The sequence below is a fragment of the Mesitornis unicolor genome, unplaced genomic scaffold (assembly GCF_000695765.1).
Source record: "Mesitornis unicolor isolate BGI_N332 unplaced genomic scaffold, ASM69576v1 scaffold27159, whole genome shotgun sequence".
NCBI lineage: Eukaryota > Metazoa > Chordata > Aves > Mesitornithiformes > Mesitornithidae > Mesitornis > Mesitornis unicolor.
The window spans coordinates 17877-37367 of record NW_010208392.1 but is presented as its reverse complement, the minus strand read 5'-3'; the positions used below and the strand labels follow the sequence as shown (position 1 = coordinate 37367).

General features: G+C 44.4%; 1 protein-coding gene across 1 annotated transcript in view; it reads right to left on the bottom strand.

Annotated features, from left to right (window-relative positions):
• The window catches only part of RUNX1 (runt-related transcription factor 1), a gene marked incomplete at its 5' end in the record, with an annotated part of 31630 nt that overhangs the window by 3416 nt on the left and 8723 nt on the right, over positions 1 to 19491 (bottom strand). Inside the window, one exon of the mRNA XM_010192500.1 lies at positions 607 to 768. Coding sequence (XP_010190802.1) covers positions 607 to 768 — 162 coding nt within the window. The remainder of the gene's footprint in view (positions 1 to 606; positions 769 to 19491) is intronic.

The following is a 19491-nucleotide window of genomic DNA, read 5'->3' as shown; positions in this document are numbered from 1 at the left end:
TCCTGCTGTTGAACACACACATATTGGTTCAATATATATGGGTTAGAGTCAGCAGATGGACAGTTGAGCATGGTGGAAACGAGGGGGGTAGCTTTCACTTCCATGCTATATTTTCTTGTTGGCTTGTAAAGCTCTACAGTACAATTTGACGAAGATGTAACAAGACAATCCAGTGCAACACTTAAAATATGAAACCCCACCATCCTGGAGTCAGTGTGTCCACCCATAACCTGCTGTGCTCTGGTCCGAATTTAGAGTGAGGGAAGGAAACAGAACTGAAATATCTATGGCATTCATTTCTTGGCAGATACAATAGCACTCCAAACTATTTTTGTAGTTCTATACATCTCCAAAGTGCTGCTTTCTCCTCTTTTTAATTTTTTTTGACAATGATATGTTGGGCCTCAAACCATATATCTTTACTCTTTGCACAAATCCCAGCAAAGTGTTGCAGAAGGTTTGCCGCAGTGGGTCTGCTATAAGCTTCACTGCAACTGGAGAAAAGCTGCAGCAGCACTCTCGGACATTGCAACTGGTTTGCACTGGAGTCAGCTTCGGGGCTTTTGGTGAGGCCCAGTGCAGGGGGACTAACTCTTAGGTACTTACTTGACAGCCGGCTTGAAAGCTCTGCGGTGAGGGATGTCATGCCGCTAGCCCTGCCGGGTGATATTGGCGTGGCGGGGTGCACGGAGGGGGTGGCAATGGAGCCCAGGTACTGGTAGGACTGGTCATAGGACCATGGCGGAGATGGCTGTACTTGCCTTGTGTCTGTAAGGAAAAAGAGACCTATAGGCTGTTTTGAATGATAAAACTTTGCAATCAAATATGCGAACCAAACCACATGGTGGAAATAGAGACTTAAATGCCAAGATAATTACATTTCAGTTCCATAATCCCCTTTGTCAAGAGACTTTCAGGTGAACTGCTTTCTAAAATATCATTTGTGCGTCTGTGAGTTTTGATTGGTTGATTTTTACTTGTGAAGCTTTTTTATATTTCACATTGATGGTGGGCAGGGAAAAGTGGTCAAAGAAAAGCATATTAAGCTTTAAAAGGCCATTCATTGATGAGATGCATTAGTATTTCGGGCTGTGTGTTTACAGCCCTTTTAGCCAAAAAACCATGTGTTTCATGGCACCAAGGAGGCAAAAATACTAAATTGTGAGTGTTTCTGTGCAAGTGTGCTTAGAGAGAGAAAAGTAGAGAGAGAAAAACAAGATGAAAATGTGTCTCTGTGTGTGTGACGTAGAGATGGAGACTGAAACTAGTGTCTTTCAGAAGGCCGACAGACTCCTAAGTGGATGAATAGGACTGGGGAATTTTACTTTCTTGATTTTTTCTAAATCTCAGGCTTAATGAAATGAACACGTATTTCATACATCTATTTTATGTATGCTAAAATACAGAAATATAGTTCAGAGTGATGGGTAAATCTACTAGCAGTGGCTGAAGTTCAGAAACAGAAAGCCTTACACAAGCTCTATGACACTGCTGAGCTGAAAATGCATACACCGTTTGAGTACAGCCGTTCTGTAGAAACTGCTGCTTCTTGGAAGCAAAATCCCAAAACGTGCAGATGCGTAAAACATTTATGGAAAGACACTAACCTATTATTTTCTAGCCACACTACTATTTTGGCTGACGTTTGAAATCAGAGATGCATGGAAGGGGGTTTGTCCAAACCAGTTGCACCAATACAGAAACAACTCTTTTCTGCTTATTTCATCTTTGTATATGAAGCTGACACTTTTCAGTGTATAGAAATGTCTAATTTTTATATAAATCAAAGTGAGAAAAATTCCTCCCCCCTTACCTACCCAGAATTTTTTTTTACTATTTTCAGTAAAGTATTTTCTTTTTTCTTCAGCTCTAAGAGCATTCTCCCACAGCTTCATCTAGCTAATTGCCTTTTAGAAAAAAGCAAAGTTGGACGAACTGCATTCAGATAAAACTGAAACCAGCATGGAAGGGAAATTTCCCAAGTCTGAGATGAAGGACTTTGATCTTCCATCAGAAAGCCCATCTGGAAATTATTATTTTGTTGTGCTTTATGGAGATGAGTTTTACATTTTGTTTGTTTCATCTGTTGAGAAGAGAAGATTTATACAAAACTCTAAGCTTTTAAAAAACTAGTGAAGTCACTTGCAGAGTAAACTAAAGCCTTGTAGAGATTTTTCTGCTGAATAACTTATTTCTATTCAGATATTATTAATATTTAATTTTTTTTTCAGGCAAACTTCCTTAAAAAGAAATTCGGTTGACTCATGCTGTTTTAAAAGCAACATCCAATTGGATTAAGTGGACTTCAGTAGAAACAAACAAAAAGACACAGGCACAAAGCCTGTCTTATTCTGAATTACAACATAATCTCATTGTTAATGTATGGTCAGTGTTTATTAAAGATGACAGGGAGACAGATGAGGGAATTCAGTCTCCAGGGGTAGCATTAGGATGAATACCACAAAGCAGCAGCACAGCAGGTGTTGTAATGGGACGACACTGTGTGCTTCAGTTCTAAAATGGGATTAATTAAATCATGACTGCCTGATTTCAGCACTCAATCCCATTGATTTCAGTTCAGCACTAGAATCATGATACTTGGGCTGGAGAGATCGCAGCCCAAAGATGGAGACTCCCTCGATTGTCCCCTTGCTGTGCTCTGCCAGGGCTGATGCCGCAGGGGACAGAGCCTTCTGTCTGTCACCTCTCTCCCAAGGGCTCTGTCCAACCCAGTCACTGCAGAAGTCACTGAGCCCGTGAAGCTGGAAATGTTTTATCACCTGCATTCAGGTGCTCTGTTCTTAGCACTTAGCACAGCCGGAACGAGGGAAAAAGTCTGTCTTTAGAGCGATCTGGGTATGGGTGAAGGAGGTGCTGCCACCCATCCTCGTTTTTCAGGCTGAGAGAAGCAAACATGCTCCCTGTTTTCTCCTGGTACAAACTGTCCTTGCATGGTGGGGCAGCTCTCTGACACTTTTCTCATGTTTCTCACATTGCTGGCTCTTCAGGACAAGAGACATGGTTTTGTCCTGTACCTTGCCCAGCACACATGGGATCCTGGTCCATAAAAATCCTCAGGTGCAATGAACACATGAAGAAGATGCAGAAAAAGCTGCAGCAACAGAAGAGGAAGCAGAACCTTGTCACAGATTTACTAAACACTGACAAACTTGAATTGAAACACAGTTTCTTTATTTTGGTGCTACTGTAATGAGCACTGTGCTGTGTCTTGACTAGAAACTGAAACATGGACCAAGTACATATCTAGTAACATCCAGAAAGAGGCTACCGCAGTATCTGACCGGCCTCATCCATTTGCTGCTATTACTGACCCCTGAGGTACTTGAAACAGTGACAGACAGCCCGAGAGACCCCCCATTATTAATCTCCTCATTCCATTAAGTCTTTCTTAAGTGAAAGTTCAAACTACCAATCAATTTTCCATCTTGGTACCTGTGTTCCCAATCCCTGCACTTGCTCTTAAAGATTGGCTTTTTGACATCAGACTGGTTAACGAGTCACAAACTATGCAGTGATGTTAATATAGCGCATTATATTATATACACATATTAAAGCAGGTTGTGCTGACTAACCCCAGGCATCACATTCACAGCTGTTAAATAACAAGCAGAGGAAAGTATCACTGTCATAGCATTTTTATGGCACCATTTCAGTATCAAGAGGCAGATTCAACTCCCGGTAAAGGTTTGCAGGATCTGGATTAGGAGCCACAAATAGCATTTTATTTTTGTGATACCTGCTTTTCTTTAGCTTTCAGGTTACCTGAAATTAAATTGGAATGGGTTCAATTTTGCCACAGGACTAAGCTACTCAAAAAAGGGCAATAAACTCTTTCTGAATCCATCTCTTTTCTGCTTTCAAAATAAAGAGGTGCACATCTCAGAAGTTAGTAGCTTGGCATGGGGAACTGAATGTGTGGGTTCACGTGGCTGAAGTTAATTTGGTGCAAATATGCTGCAAATAAATGGGAGTTGCTTCTGAACTCAAGAGCATCTGTGAAGAGATTTGCAGGGAGAGCTACTTCAACAAAGGGAAATAACAGGGCTTTGGGCCCACACGGTTTTAAAGCCAAAGAGGATTCCAAAATCATTTAAAAGCAGATCAAAATAGCACAAAACCAAGGAAGTTGCTCCAGTTGGTGATCTATGCCCAATCCGCTCAGTGTTTCTCCCATTAGCAAGTACTTTCCATTTCTGCTTTTTTTATGGTGTGAGAAAATGTATTTAAAACATGAAAACAGTTATTAATTGCAATAAAACACTCCGGGGCGAGAATTATGGTGCAATAATTCACACCTTGCTGTGTAGTCAGGAGTTCTCGGCCTCTAGCCTCATGCCTAACAAGCTATTAAGCAGAAAGTATTGAACCATCTCTCATGCCTCGTCATGTTTTATTGCCACGAAAAGGTTGTGTTCGGCTTGTTTTAAAAGTTGTAATTAAGCTGTACAAACGTTGCATAATGTTTAATAGTTTAATGAAACAAGCTTTGGTTGGAGACTCAGGAAAATAATAAAAAAAAAGCCAATCTCCCCCTTTCATGATGCTCCCTCTGGTCCTCCTATTTAGCGTTTTTCCAGCCACAGAAAATGCAAAGCCTGACCCCGGGGGAGGCGGAGGGCGCTCGGCCGCTGCTTTCGCCGGGAGGTGGCGGGGGCAGCAGCGCATCAGTAGGTGGCGGTGGAGACCGTGCGGAGGGCGGTCATGGTGGAGGGTGGAGGGGGGAAGGGAGCGGCTTTCGGGCTGCTGCCTTCGGGACCCGTGGTGAAATAAACCGGCTTGGGCCGCCACAGCCCTTCATACGGGCTTGCGTTCACACCTGTCGGTGTTCCCAGCCGCTGCTGCCTAGGGGCAACCCTGTGCTGCGCAGTCACTACACAGAAGCAGCATCTCTCTTAGGAGCAGCTCTGGGCCCACTGTGTATCCAAGAGCATGGGTGCACAGGAGAGATCATAGAATCACAGACTGGTTTGGGGTGGGAGTCCAGTCCAACCCCCTGCCATGAACAGGGACACCTCCCACTAGACCAGGTTGCCCAAAGCCTCATCCAACCTGGCCTTGAACACTTCCAGGGGGGGAGCGTCCACAACGTCCCTGGGCAACCTGTGCCAGTGTCTCACCACCCTCACAGTGAAGAAAGGCCAGCTTCAGATTGGCCTTTCCATGTCAGACCATCAGATGTTCAGAAGACATTCTAGGGACAGGTGGGCAAAATGACTACAGCTGGTTGAACATGAGCCAGCAGTGTGCCCAGGTGGCCAAAAAGGTCAATGGCATCCTGGCCTACATCAGGAATAGTGTGGCCAGCAGGACCAGGGAAGTGATCCTTCCCCTGTACTTGGCACTGGTAAGGCCACATCTCAAATACCGAGTTCAGTTTTGGGCCCCTTGCTATAAGAAGGACATCAAGATGGCGGACCGTGTACAGAGAAGGGCAATGAAGCTGATGAAAGGTCTGGAGCACAAGTGTTGTGAGGAGCAGCTGAGGGAAGTGGGGTTGTTTAGTCTGGAGAAAAGGAAGCTGAGAGGAGACCTTATATAATGCTCTACAACTACCTGAAAGGAGGGTGTGAGGTGGGGGTTGGTCTCTTTTTCTTGGTAGCTAGTGATAGGACAAGGGGAAGTGGCTTCAAGTTGCACCAGGGGAGGTTTAGGTTGGATATTAGGAGGAATTTCATTACTGAAAGTGTTGTCAAGCACTGGAACGGGCTGCCCAGGGATTGAGTCACCATCCCTGGAGGTGTTTAAAAGACGAGCAGATGTCATGCGTAGGGACATGGTCTAGTGGTGGACTTAGGGGTGGTTCGATGGTTGGACTCAATGATCTTAAAGTTCTTTTCCAACCAAAACCATTCTATGAGATACCCTTGCTCAGCAGAACCAGCATGGTTAAGCAGGGCAAAAAAACACCTGCCAGGCAATGGAGTTGTCCCAGTGTGACAGAGGGCATATTTTGGCTTCCAAAGTTGTTACTGGTAGTCAAGTACAAAAAGAGAAGAACTCCCTTCATGCTCAGAGAGCAAGATGACAAGTCAAGGTCTCAGTCAAAACCGCAGCATTATCTCCTGAACTTGCACAGAACACCCTTTTGTCTATAAAACTGATCCTGAGCATACAGAACATAGAAATCACTGGGACATAATAAACATGAAATCCTGGGATGCTATTTCAAAGTGATTCTTTTTCAGAGGAGGCACATGCTTTAAAATGTAAAATAACAGCCCCCCCTCTTCCGAAAGAAATGCCTGCGATGCTGTTAGGCACTCGGAAGGTATAAATCAGTAAGTTTCAGTGGGACTGCAGTGATTCATAGGACCAGCTCAGCATGTTGCTTGAGATGATAGCAAAAATGTCTAGCACCTCATCATTTTTATATAACAAATATAATAAACCATACCAGGCTGCCTAAAAGAAAGCCCCTGTGAGATTTTATATTCTGATCAGAAAATAATTCTTCTTAGTCATATTAAAAGCTTTAAGCTTCAAATTCAAATAAGATAACAGGTCCTCACAGCACCTATGAGCCAAAAGGAAAAATGCTTATGTGGATGCGTGTGGCTGGCACTGGGCTAGATCCCACACATCTCTGTGTCTGTTTTATGCCCTTGGAGTGCAGAGAGAGACGGCTCTCTGTGTGTCACCGCAGGTCAGACATTGCTGCCTGCTCCCAGCCAAGAGGCGCTGCGTAGCCAAATCTCGGTATGATACAGCATGTTCCTGGAAGCTTCAGAAAGGAGCAGCAGGATGTGAGTCAGGAGGCCGTGGCGTGAGGCGGGATGGCGGTGGAGCCGGCAGCAGCTCGGGAGGGAGCAGGTATGCCTTGAACTCAACCAGGCTCCCCGCATTTCCACCTTCCCCTTCCTGCCGGGCTGTGCTTGCATACGGGCTGCCTGTAAGTCTCCTCTCCTCCCTCGCCCCTCTGCCTCTGAAATGACACCTGCCTGCTTGAAATTATAGCAATCTGGACAAACTACGAGTGATTTTCCTACCTAAGTCAGAGTCACGGGAGACACAAAAATCAGCTCTGAGTACCGAGCAGCTAATTAGGCACCGTCTATGTCAGTGAAACCCCCCCCATCCTTGGCATAGCGAGGTGAATTGTGAAATAGCTGCTGCCGTTGCCAGACTTTTTTTCTCAAGTTGCAAAAATTTCTGTCATACGCAACAAACCCCAAAAGTCGCGTAGCATTGAGCTTTGCAATTCCTCCACCATCCTGGCAAGCACTTTAAAGGCAGCAACTGGCAGAAGACATACGGTGAATTAAAGCTGGGATTAGTTTACTGGTGTCAAACTCAGAGGCAGACAAGGAGAGAGTCAGATCCTTAACTGCTTTGAAAGGCTTTTCTGAGTCTGGGATTTGTCTGTCCCCCCTCCTCCCTCGTCTGATTTGCTAATCTTTCCAAAGGGAAACAGTTTTTATAGTGTGACTTTCGCTTCCTTTGAGTGTAAGGCAGGAATGGTCTTGATTAGACTTGTTCATTCAGAGAGGTGCCTTGCTTAATAGAGGAAACGGACTATGAGCACAGAAATACTCCATGTAGTTTTGGGCTCAGAAGAAAGATGCCGCCTGCCTAAAAACTTCAATTCAGTCTTTCCTCCTTCCCTCCCTTTGCCAACATGCCCATCTCTGCCTCTTCTTCCCGCTTGCTTTTTCACACTACCTCCTGGCCCCAGCAGCTTCAGGTGAAGGTGTGAGAAGCACAAGAAACTGTGATATTGTCCTGTATGAATCTGACCTAGTCTCTCTCTGAAGCAAGGCATCCAAAATGACTCAATCTCCCTCCCTCATCCGGGACCCAGCAAATCCTCAGCCTAATGCAGCACCATGAAAAGGTGTGTCATCTCCCGGCAGCTGAAAGAATTAGTCAGTAGCTTAAATAAGGGGGACTTTCCAAAGGACAAGTTCATCACTGGCAGTGGCAGCAGCCACACAAGGCTGGTATTCTCATACCTCTCAGCGCTGGAACATGAGGAGCTGGAAAATTACAGAGCAAACTGTAAAATTCCACCAGCAGCTACTTCACCCTGCAGGGTGGTTTCCCTCCATGTGCCAGGCTGCAGAAACCACTGTCACACCACAGAGCCACCTCCCAGCGCAACAGCTGGGAGACCTGCTGCTTTGACAGAGGTGGGTGCAAACTCTGATTTGCCCCCAGGGAAAGTTTTTTGAAACCTCCTGATTTCCACTGCAAATTTGTAGGAGAAGAACATTCACTCCTCTCCGTGGCCTTGAAAAGCCCCTTTTAGATTGCTAACAGGTGACAGGACTTATTCTGGTCAAGAACGACAGTGACAGATATGTCGTGTGTCTGGAAATTTTTAAATTGGAGTCAGTGAGGGGAGGGGGGCAGAACTACCTAAATCCTCAGCTTTTCTCTGGAAGAAAGCTCTTTGGCAGCAACCTCCTGCCTCAATGTTTGCTTTCATTTTATTTCAATATTACTGTGGTTTTTGTGGAGTACTGCAAAGCCTAGAGAACTTCTAGAGGCATTGGAGCCTCTAAAAAACCTCCTGCGGGATAGGAGAATGAGGGAGTTTCTCCATGTTGAGGCATCACACTCTTGAGAATAAAGAAGAAAAAAAATCAGCCTTGAGCAGAAACCTTTCAGAAAACAGTTGCCTGGGTTGTTTGTTCTAGCTGCTGTGTTTAGCATTGATGCAGAACTTCCCAAAGCATGCTAGGAGCTGCATGGATGTACAGGAGAGTATCAGCCACTGAGAAGGATCAATAAAATGTAAAGAAAAATACGGCAGACCACAGACAGAGTGTGGTTTGATTAGGCGCCAGGATGCAGAGCACTAGTTCTGCTGTTCACTCTGCTTTGCATTCAGTTTTTGTGCATCTTGTCTTCTGTGGTATGCCATTTCTTTTAAACGTTGTGCTAGAAAGAGTCTTGAGAAAGAAAATGGTGCAAATCTGTCAGTGCCTTTGAGGATATCAGCCCTCCAGTACTGAGTTAGTGGCAGACTAGAAGTCTTATATGAAGATTTTTTGCTAGCTTTTCTTTAGAAAGAGATAGAAGGGAAGGGAGGAAAACAATTGAGTGCATCCTAATGGTTTGTTTTAAATTCCTACACTTCCTTCATGCTCATGTCAAGAAAGTCCTAAGTCAGTAAGATGCCTGGAGATGAAAACAAAGGCAGCAGGAGAAAGCACCTGTTCTAGCCATGTGTATTTTGGGGATAGGAGCAGGTAAAGTGCATCTTCCTTCAAGTTTAAAGCTGCCTTAAAGAGCTACCTAGACTAGCAAACTGTATATACGCAATGGGCTGTAAAGAAACAAGAAGTAGCATTTTAATGGTAACTGGTTGTGGGGACTGGGGATCCCTATAAAACCTCTCAGGTCTCATTGCTAACTTGGTGCCAGAATCAGGAAGTGCAGACAACTCCAAATACCAATCTGTGAAAACTGTGATTTCACAATCAGCATATGTGCTGCCCTAGCAGGTTAGTACATAAGCTGCTCAGATGAAATATAAACCATCTCTCCTGAGTAAGCACACTCCTCCTGGGCTGGCGTCACTGCTGCTTTGAAGAACATGATGGCATTATGGGCAAACTGCAGAGTCTCTGGGTGCCAGTGACACACAGAAGTTGGAAGGCTGAGTTTTGCAGATTGAGGATGCATTGTTCTTTGTCTTGGGAGGTGTGAGTCACCCTGGAGAGCTGCAGTTATTTGTTCAAGAGGGAGACTCCATTCCGCCACCCATCCTCCTCTTACCTCCCTCCCCTCAACAAGAAGGAATGAAGTAAAAGAATTCAACCTTGACCTTCCACTCTTTTTGACTCCCCTGGAGGAGACACGCCGCCAGACTCGATGCCGCTGCAGTGTTCTCCCCTATCTCTAAGCATACCGATAAAGCACAGACTGAAACAGTGAGGAAATCAGGGACAGATACCACATGGATGTTGGCGGCGAGCAGACTTCACCCTTTGTCCTTTTGTGCCTAGCCTGGGAGGTGGCATGATGCAGTGATCCTCCGTGGCAGAAGGATGCCACTACAAGCACGTACACATGTGTACATGCATGCACACATGTGTACATGCACATACACTTGTCTGCTTGCTGCATGGCACCACAGTTTCCTTTAGCTTCAGAGGCACCAGGGAGAGAGCAGGTTGCATGGTGCTGCTGGGAGAGTGCATGGTCTGTGGTGACCTGCACAGGGACAAGAGCGTGGGAACTATTAAGGGAGTTATCTGCTCCTTTATCCATCTAGGTAAATCCACACCTAGAAATCACATCTTGCCAAGTCTGGAGGGGAAGCTGTTGTAGTCTATATGTCAAACCCAGCCGAACAACAGAGCACCTCTCTTCCTGTCCCACTTTTCCCTTCCTCAGCTTCTGCTTTCTGCTGCTCTAGGTCCCAGCTACCGCTCTCCTCTTTGCCTCTCTCTGAACCACTCTAGGTATGTGACCACCTCCTAGTTAATTAATTCCTCAATCCTTACACTGCCCCCTGAGGAAGGGTTTTATTGCAATCCTCGTTTTAGCAGACAGAGAACTGGTGTGTGCAGAAAGCAAGGCTCCAGTTCAGCAGAGCACTCAGGGCACAGAGCTCAGGGCTTGGCTGAGTCAGAGCCCATACGAATTACCTGATGTCACCCCAACAGGGAAAGTTCACCTGTAAAAACAGCTTGGGGGGAGATGTATCTACTTTGTCTTAGCATACATCTTGAAAGAACTCTACCTGAAGCATAGGGCTCAGGCGGATTACAATGCTCACCAAGAGACGGATCAATTAGCCCATTTCACTACCTTGCTGCTGATGAGAGCCTGCCTTGGGCAGGTATATAATGCCCTGGAAATGCAGACACAGAACTAGGTTACTAATTGAGTACCAAGTGTAATGTTGTCTCCCAGTGTCCTGGCTCCTGTGGGAGGATTCATCTCACCTGAGAGATCTACAATGTAGGTGTCTACCTCTGAGCTACTTGTCTAGACTCTAGACTTTATTGCCAACAGGGTAAAACAGACACTTGTGGGGTGCAAGTAATTTCATCCTAAGGGGAGACATCTAAGCCAAGCCAGGCGGGTGAATCACACCCAATGAACAGCTGTTTCTCTCCCTGATCATAAAGATACCAGATGACTGTGTCAGACGGAGACACACAAAACACAGATGTCTAAAGTTAGGTGAACTGAATCCCAGCCTGGTTACACCTCCGAAATTTCTCTCTCATGGGGAGGAGCAAGACCAAAGGATTTTGAGAGATACCTCCTGGGCCAGGATCTGTAAGTCACACTGAGTCACTATTTGCACACATAGGATTACCTGCACCTTCCTCTGCAGGGCAATACCCTCCATGCTGTGGTCTGGACCTGATCCTCTTGGTCCTAGGAGGGGATTGCTGACACCAGACCCAGAGCCATTGCCTGAGTGGGACTCTGTCTTAGGGTGTTCAAGAGGCAGTCATGAGTTCATGCCACAATGAAACATTTCCTAGGTTTGTGTCTACGTTTCAAGACAATTAAATATGAGACTGAAAGTTTCTCAGATGGATCATTTCCACTGGGAAACTAATGCCATAAAAAAAAAGAGCAGAGTTGAATGAGGAAGTCTCTGCAGTCCACTGGGAGACATGGTGATAAAGAGATGACTACTATGTGGCCTCAGGTATCTTACAGGTTGCTCCTGATGATGGGAACTAATTACTCCATATTAAAATTCTTTAGCCTACAGATAAACAAAAAGTTCTGATCAGTCTCTTCTTTTACACTTTCAGAGCTTCCTCCTCTTTTTCAACATGAAAGCAGTGGAAGAAAAAACTTACTCTCTGGAGCTTACAGCCATTTTATCCACCACAAAACACTGACCTTGATGTGAACTAATGAGGATTGCAATAGATTATTAATACGAGTTGGTAAGGTGGAGTTTTGTCAGTATAAAAGAGGCCTTTGAAGATAACAGTCATTTACACTTTCATGATCTCATCCCAAGTGCTCAGAAGAAAGCCTATAAACTAATAAAGTAGAATTCATCCAGGGGCACTCCGCACACACAGTGGAGTATCACCCTCCAAACTCTTATTAAGGATGGCAAATGAAATCTGCTTGGATTCTTTTAAATTCCATCACAAATCAGGATTAAAACAACTTTTGGTAATAAGCAGATCTCTGATGATCTAAAGACATACTGGTTCATTTTATTGACTTAGAGAATGTAAGTGACATATCAAATGCAACCTTCATACTTTAACAACTGAGGTCACCTTGAGAAAAATGATACTGAGCTCAGTGGTATGAAACCTCTTCTCCAGAGTGCAGCTTTGATTTACAAGGTGAAGTAAGGTCTTCTTCACGTGAACATATATTTGTAAAGTCAGTCTGACTTAGAACGATGCACAGACTTTTTTAAAAAGGAGGTAACTAAGAAACTGTTGCTCAATATAGTACTAAACCAAAATGGACTTGTTGAAAACTCTATTAAATGATCTGCTGCTCTAAACTGTCAAGCTGGCTTTGAGGAGATCTGCAAAACCGAAGTGGAAAAATGAGTCAAGACCAGAAGTATGTGCTGAAAGCCCCAACTCACTGGGTTGTCAGGGGCATTCAGTGCAGAAATACATTTAAAATACTGTTTAAGAAACGCTTAGCTTCCTTTATGAAATCCCTTGGCACTTGCTGCATGGCCGAGGAATGCAGCATCCTGCTGTGCTGCGGCCATCGCAGATTCCACCCGACCTATGGCACCGGTGGGTGGCAGCAGGATGTCTCCCCTGACTTCCCCTTGAATCAGAGAGGATAGAGGAGGACAGTCAGAGGAAGGATGAAAAGGAAGGTAAAGACTCATCTACTTGTTCAACACTTCTCCACAGTTGCAGGAGCAGAAGGTGACACAAGTTTTGAAGTTAAAAGTGCTTCTCTCTTCAGCACTACTGACGGTGTCAACCAGAAGCTCAGCAAATCAACACACGCAGAAGCTGTTGCAGGGCTGAAGTCCCTTAGCAGCTCTTCCAAAGCAAGGTGCCAAAAATGAGACCCCTGAATAAGCAGGCACAGGGCTTTGAACATGCAGGCCTCGGCCAGCAAGGCCCTGGACACACACACCAGGGTGGTTGGGGAGGGCTCTGCCCCTAACAGGGAGGGTATGCATGTGCCACCCATCAGGGCAGTGATGCCAGGAGGAGACCCAGGGGGGTCCCAAATTTTGTCTACCTAGGTCCCAGTAATAATTTCTGGTTTGTGTGCAGGTAGGTGCTACCAGAATGGGTGGAGTAAGAAATAACAGTGTTGAAGGAAAATTGTAATCCAGTATAGAAAAGATGTGTCAACACATGTCAAATGTTACAAAATGTCCCAGTGTGGAAGAAATAAAGTAATTCCCAGCATTAACGAACAAACAGCTGTTGTATTGCCAGGCTGAGGAAGATTTCTTTTTGGTTTTGGAACAGGAAATGTGTGATGTTTTATACAAATATCAAGTTTTGTTTCACTTTCTGTATTAAACATCTTAAAAATTAACCTTTAATATGCTAAACACTTCTGAATGGCTTGAACAGTCTAGCTTGCTATAACCTCTTTTCAGATTACACCCTGTGACTACCCTGTCTGCTCAGAAATATAATGTAAAATTACTGTTCTCTTTTAGCAGTTGTGAACCTATGAAACACTGACATATCAAAAACTTTCTAGAAACATAGCTAAACACAGCTGAACTCCACTGAATGTGCTGAACTGAGCTGTTTTAGACAACTGTGGCATGGAGAGTAAGATCAGAAGTCATCATTATAAGCAAAAGGAACTTTTTCCCATTTAAGAAACTGTAATCTCAAAACTAAAGGTAATCATAATATGCAAGCAAATACTAAATAATTATTAAAGTAAGAGTAAGACCAAGCAAAGGCATTTACATTTAATGTAAAAATCCAGTGTGATGGCAAGAAGGAAGGTTACTGCAGGTTATGGACTGTTTGCTTGGTCAAGGAAAAAAAATTTCAAAAATTGCCCTAATGGAAATATTTTTATGTTTACATTTTCACAATTTTAAAAATTAAATTCAACCAGAAATTATATATTTGGTCTTGTTGTTTTGCAGTTGTTGATATTTTGGGACTGCCAGAGAAACGAAACAAAACAAAAACCCCTTCATTTATTTGTGCAGCTCTTTAATCTGTTTAAATTAATAAGCTGTATTACTCATTTTTTCCCCCAACGTGATCCTAAAATGATCACTTAGTTGCACTCACATTTGTCTCTCCTGCCAGTGAATTAAATATGAAATGGTTTATTCTCCCGTCCTCCAGAAGCTCTTCCCCCATCCTTACATGCTCATTTAGCCAGTCTGAATTTACAGATAAGCTAATGATGAGACACTAGGAGGCAAAACCAGACAATTACCTAGGCAAATGTTTGAAGGATTTGGGCCCTGCAGCAAAAATGCTGTTTATGAAGACTGAAAGCGCCATTTCTATTTAGTACAAGCCAGTGTGTCTGAACTCAGCAGTTCTGGATAGTGGCCACCAGTGGACTCAGAGCAAGGTTTATAGGTGCAAGATAACATCATGCTCCTGTCTGCACTTCATCACCGCAGGGCCTTTTTCTGTATTCTCAAACAAAGGCATGCAAGTACCAACAGAAGTCTACTTTACCATCTGTCTTTATATTCACTCATTACAAAGTTAATAATTTATTTTTATGCTGAAGGCCACCCTGACAAGGCAGAAAGGCAGATCCTCAGCTGGCCTACCTAGAGCAAGGCCAACTTACATTGGCTGAAGAGCTGTCTTTTGGTCTAATACTGCACCTTGCAAAACTCACTGGAGATCAGCAGGGTTGCAGTGCCTCATGGTCTCCGTTTTACCTTCCTACTTTCCTCATCAAAAGATGTTTTGGGGCAAAGAACAGAGAATGCAGTACAGGCCAAGATAAAGAAGAACGAGAACACAATACTATGCTGCATTTCACGCCGCTCCTCCCACTCAGCCCTCCACCTACCCACCCCCATCTGCACAGCCCTGGCAATGCAACCATTGATGGTGCAGTAAAAATGGAGGAGATCTAGCTAGAAAGTGTAGGAAAAGGATGTGGGAAAGCTGCTCAACTGCACAACCAGTCTTTCACCTGAACTGGTGCACCCAGTCTCTAAAAGCACTGCAGCAGGAGGCTGTATATACAAAAGTATATGTATAAAAGTAGCCTTTGCTGATAAGTGGCAGGCAGGAATGTGGGGAAAGCCTGGAAGGCCATACTGCATTTTCAGGCTGTTTCAGCAGTAGGAAGCGAACTCCTGCTCCAAGGAAAACCTCAGCCACATGCCTCCTGTCTGAACTGGTGAAAAATTGCCATTAACATAGCAAATAGAAAAAAAAACCTGCAATGGGACAGGTCTGCAGGCCCAGCCTCCCTTGGCCACCCACTCTCAGTGGGAAAAAGGGTGCAAGAGAAAGGACAGGAAAAGGCTCTAAAACATTTGTTTCCAGAGGATGCATGTCTAAGACATCTGTGCAACAGAACTGGAGGAGGAAGAGTGAATGAAGGGAGACCACAAGGTCAAAGATGTATGACTAAGACAAAGATCAGTCTCCTGTCTTCATCTCAGGAATGAATGGTGCCTGAAGTCAGGCTGATCCTCCACTCAGGCTGAGCTGCTTCAGTGCCAGGAAGCAGAGGATCTCAGCCATGCTGGCATCCCAGCCCAGCACCTTTCACAACCTCTGAGATCTCAAGAAATGGCCCCAAAATGCTAGGTAAAATTCACAGGTGCTAGGCACACTGACAAGAGGCTATTAATAGTGTTAATCCAGCTGAAGGTAAACTTTCCGGTAGGAGTGTGACAATCTAGGTGCCTATCTCCCATGCTTAATCCACCAGGCATAATCCTACAGAGCAGCTCCCTGGAGACGAAGCCTTAGTCCCATTTAACTGCCAAGATTAACCTATACTTTCCAAAAGCATGCCACTGGCTTTGTTTTGTAAATATATTTTCCCATAAAGAAAAGAGGGGCATGCTGCATCAAGGCATGGAGAACGTGTCTTGTGAGGAGACAGCATTCCCCCAGTCCTCCCTTTATTTTTTTTCCCTTCCTCTTCAAATGTGAAAAATAAGTTGTATGACAGCCTTTGGTGGAGATGTGTGCAACAAGGCCTTCATTGTCTCAGACAGGTGTGAGATTGGAATTGATTCAGCGCCAACAACCCCAGTATCACAGCCAGCTCTGTTAGCTGAAAACATACACCAACCATCCAGTAATACCACTGCAGCCAGCCAGAGACTCAACAATTTAAGGCTTAACACACACACACAACATAAATCAGATGAGGATGTACCAGCCAACCGTCAGCTTCTTGGGCAGATGCCTGCAGACCGTCTGTGCAGATCAGACCTTGCCTGTTTTAGTTATTGGAAACATTTATTATTATTTTTTTTCATATAAAGATGAGAGGCTGGGTGGAGCAGCTAGCTCAGACACATTTACATGTGCCCTATCTTGCCCCAACAGCTCTCCTTTGCTTGCTGTTTGGAGGCAGTCCTTCTTGTAAAGACACTTTATTCCAAGTGCAGGAGGGAAGGAACAACATCTTGGGGAAATGTTTAACGTACAAATACAAAAATCACATGGACGTGCACTCAGTATGCACCACCCTTCTGAAACAAAACCGTTGCCTTCCATGGGACTTTGGGAGGCTCTGAACATGATCAAACAAGCCCAAGAATTAGTACAGCTGTTTTTCTTTCTTTCTTTCTTTCTTTTTTTTTTCCCCCATGGATATATTTCCTTCACTTTTCCAGGAAAACCTGTTTTCACTCTCTCCTCTCTGCCTTTACTTCTCTCACCTGCTTCAACCTAGTCTCTGCTCTATGTCTGGCCACGTTAGTCAGCCTGGTAAGGGCAAGAGCGGGCCATGCCAGTGGCCTCCTGCTGCTCCCCCAGGCTTTGGGACAGGCATGGAGAGATCACATGTGGCACCCCGTCACCTGTAGGTGACCCACAGACATGCTGGTGTTGGCTGGACCCTCCACCATGCCCAGGGTGAACCCCACTCTGCCTGGTTTCTCCCTATGCCCCAGCATCTCAGTTTTAGGTGCCCTTGATCCCAGCTGCAGGGCCTTCTCCCTTCTCCAGCTCCTCCATCCTCAGGGAGTACACAGGGCTCCTGCATTTCATCACACAGACAGGCAGTGCTCACAGTCCCTTGCCAGAAAAAGGAGGACTGGCAGGAGGCTTCCCTGGGCCAGGGCCTGCAGGTCCCAGGCCAGTCCCCTGCTGCATCCACTGGTGTGGGCTTATCTGCTGGCTGGGCAATGGGAGTGAGCTGGCAAGGGAGCTGGGAAGTGTCATCAGCACGAGAGCCTGGCACAAACACCCAGGTATGTGCTTCAAAGCTGAAAGCAGCTGACAGCTTTAAAAAAAATAGTATTTGCAAAGGAGGGGTAGAAATGACAATATGCTAGCGATCTGTTGGTATCTATGTGAGCATTAGTTGGCAACTCTTGGTATCCACTCACTTGAAATGCCTCCCTCCCTTTTGTGTGGTTGCTTTTCAAGTTAACACAAGTGTTCACTTTTGTAATGTATGGTAGCGCAGAACTGTTTTCTAGTGGATACTTTCCCCTATGAATTAATTAATACTGAGTTTGAATTTGCAAATGGTTTTGCATGTAAAATTGCTCATTTATATGTAGGTCTCAAGGATATCAAAGAGATTGTTCTTTTGAGCAGTTATTCACGTGCTTTACTGCAGAATGAGGATCATTATTTGGAATTGGGATTTTTAAAATTAAATATACTTGAGTAACGTTATGCAATGAGAACTGAAATAATCATAAACACTACACTTGCTCAGCTAGTTATAAATCATCATTAGAAAAACAAAACAAAGCATCGCTTCTCACAAAGTGTTGTCTTTCCCACAGTCCAAAGGACATAGCAGTTTATATCAGCTTATCTGAATACTGGAAACTTATTGATAAATAAAGCAGTGAATATATAACTTTTTGTTATGCAAAGGATTTTTGGTTTCATTGATTTTTGTTGGTAACGATCACCTGAATTTCATCTGCAAGAATGCTAAAAAAGCCTAAACTGGCCAAGTCATATCTAAAAGCTCTGATAACTGTAATTATTTAAAAAACAATAGGATGCAAACTACAATGGTATGTATTTCAAAGTGATCCAGTCCCATTTTGGGTATCTAATCAATGACATTCAAAGCACCTCTTTTTGCAGATATCCAGGCTCCTTGAAAGTGCCTGGAGTTGAGCACCAAAGCCTGGAAGCTCTCAGAACCACCAACTGAGTATCTTGCCCAACCCAGATAAAACAAGTAAACCTCTGAAAAGGACCTATGCATTTACTTTTGGAAATCAAGCCGACTCTGGCAGCAAAACCACAATTTTTTAATGGATCTACTTCCTATGCTTTTAAGTGAAGAGATGTATAAATAGAATGAAAATGGTTGGACGGAGATGGTTGTCTATTTGACTATATAATGTGCACTTCCCCACATAATTGATTGTTTTACTGAGCCCATTGTTCTTTGCATGTGAACAATCTCCATTTACAGGGGTCATATTGAACACAGGGAAAACATATAAATACGTTTGCTAAGGGTGTACCGTGTACTCAGTCATGTACAAGGTGCCCCGTGAACCCTCTAACCACACAGAATCATTATAGAAGACCTGCTTGATGCAAATTCTTGTTAAAGGCCTGCCAGTGGAAGAGACGAGGGCATGCCTGCACTTGATGCTTCAAAAGGAGCCCCCCACCCCGTGGATAAATCCCATTGGTGAAGAAATCTCAGACTGTGCCAGTCCTCCTGAACCCAAAGCCCCTTAGCTGCTATGAGTACAGGCAGCTGCTGCAGCCTCCTGTGGGGCTGGAGGGGTTGATTTCAATCCATCCAAATCTAGCTGTCTGCACCAACCCAGACCATGTGGGCTCTGGATATTGAGGTGGGTTTTGACCTCAGAGACAAACATTTGAACACTAACTGTGTGCTAGTGTCCTCGCTCTGTCCTTCTTTGTTGTCTAGATGGTGAACAGTAAGGGTGTCTATGGTCCCTCCACTTCAACCTCTCAGCATTTCAAGGCTCAGATCAGTACATTCAATTACAAAATCAAACTGGTATCTTCTGGCACATGGGTAGCATCAGACAAATAATAAGCTGGTTTCAGTGGGTGTTTGTTTTTAGGGTAAGGAGCTCTTATTTATTTTTTGTTTGTTTTATTTACCATGGAAGGTAATTTGAGCTCTGGTATCAAAACATGTCATGTTCTGCCAAGAAGGGATTAAAGAGGAGAATGCTATGGAAAGAAACTGGGTTTGTCAGCAAAGAACCGAGAGATTTTATTTACTGGAGTTTTGCAATCAGCGCTTTTAATCTTCCTCACAATTGGGGCATTCAGAGGCTGACAATATACTTCAAGGGCCAGTGAGGAATAATCCAAAAGCCAAGGAGTAGCTGCCTTAAATGCTGAAATGCTATCAAACACGTGGCCACACGTTGCCACTCAAAGCTCAGGA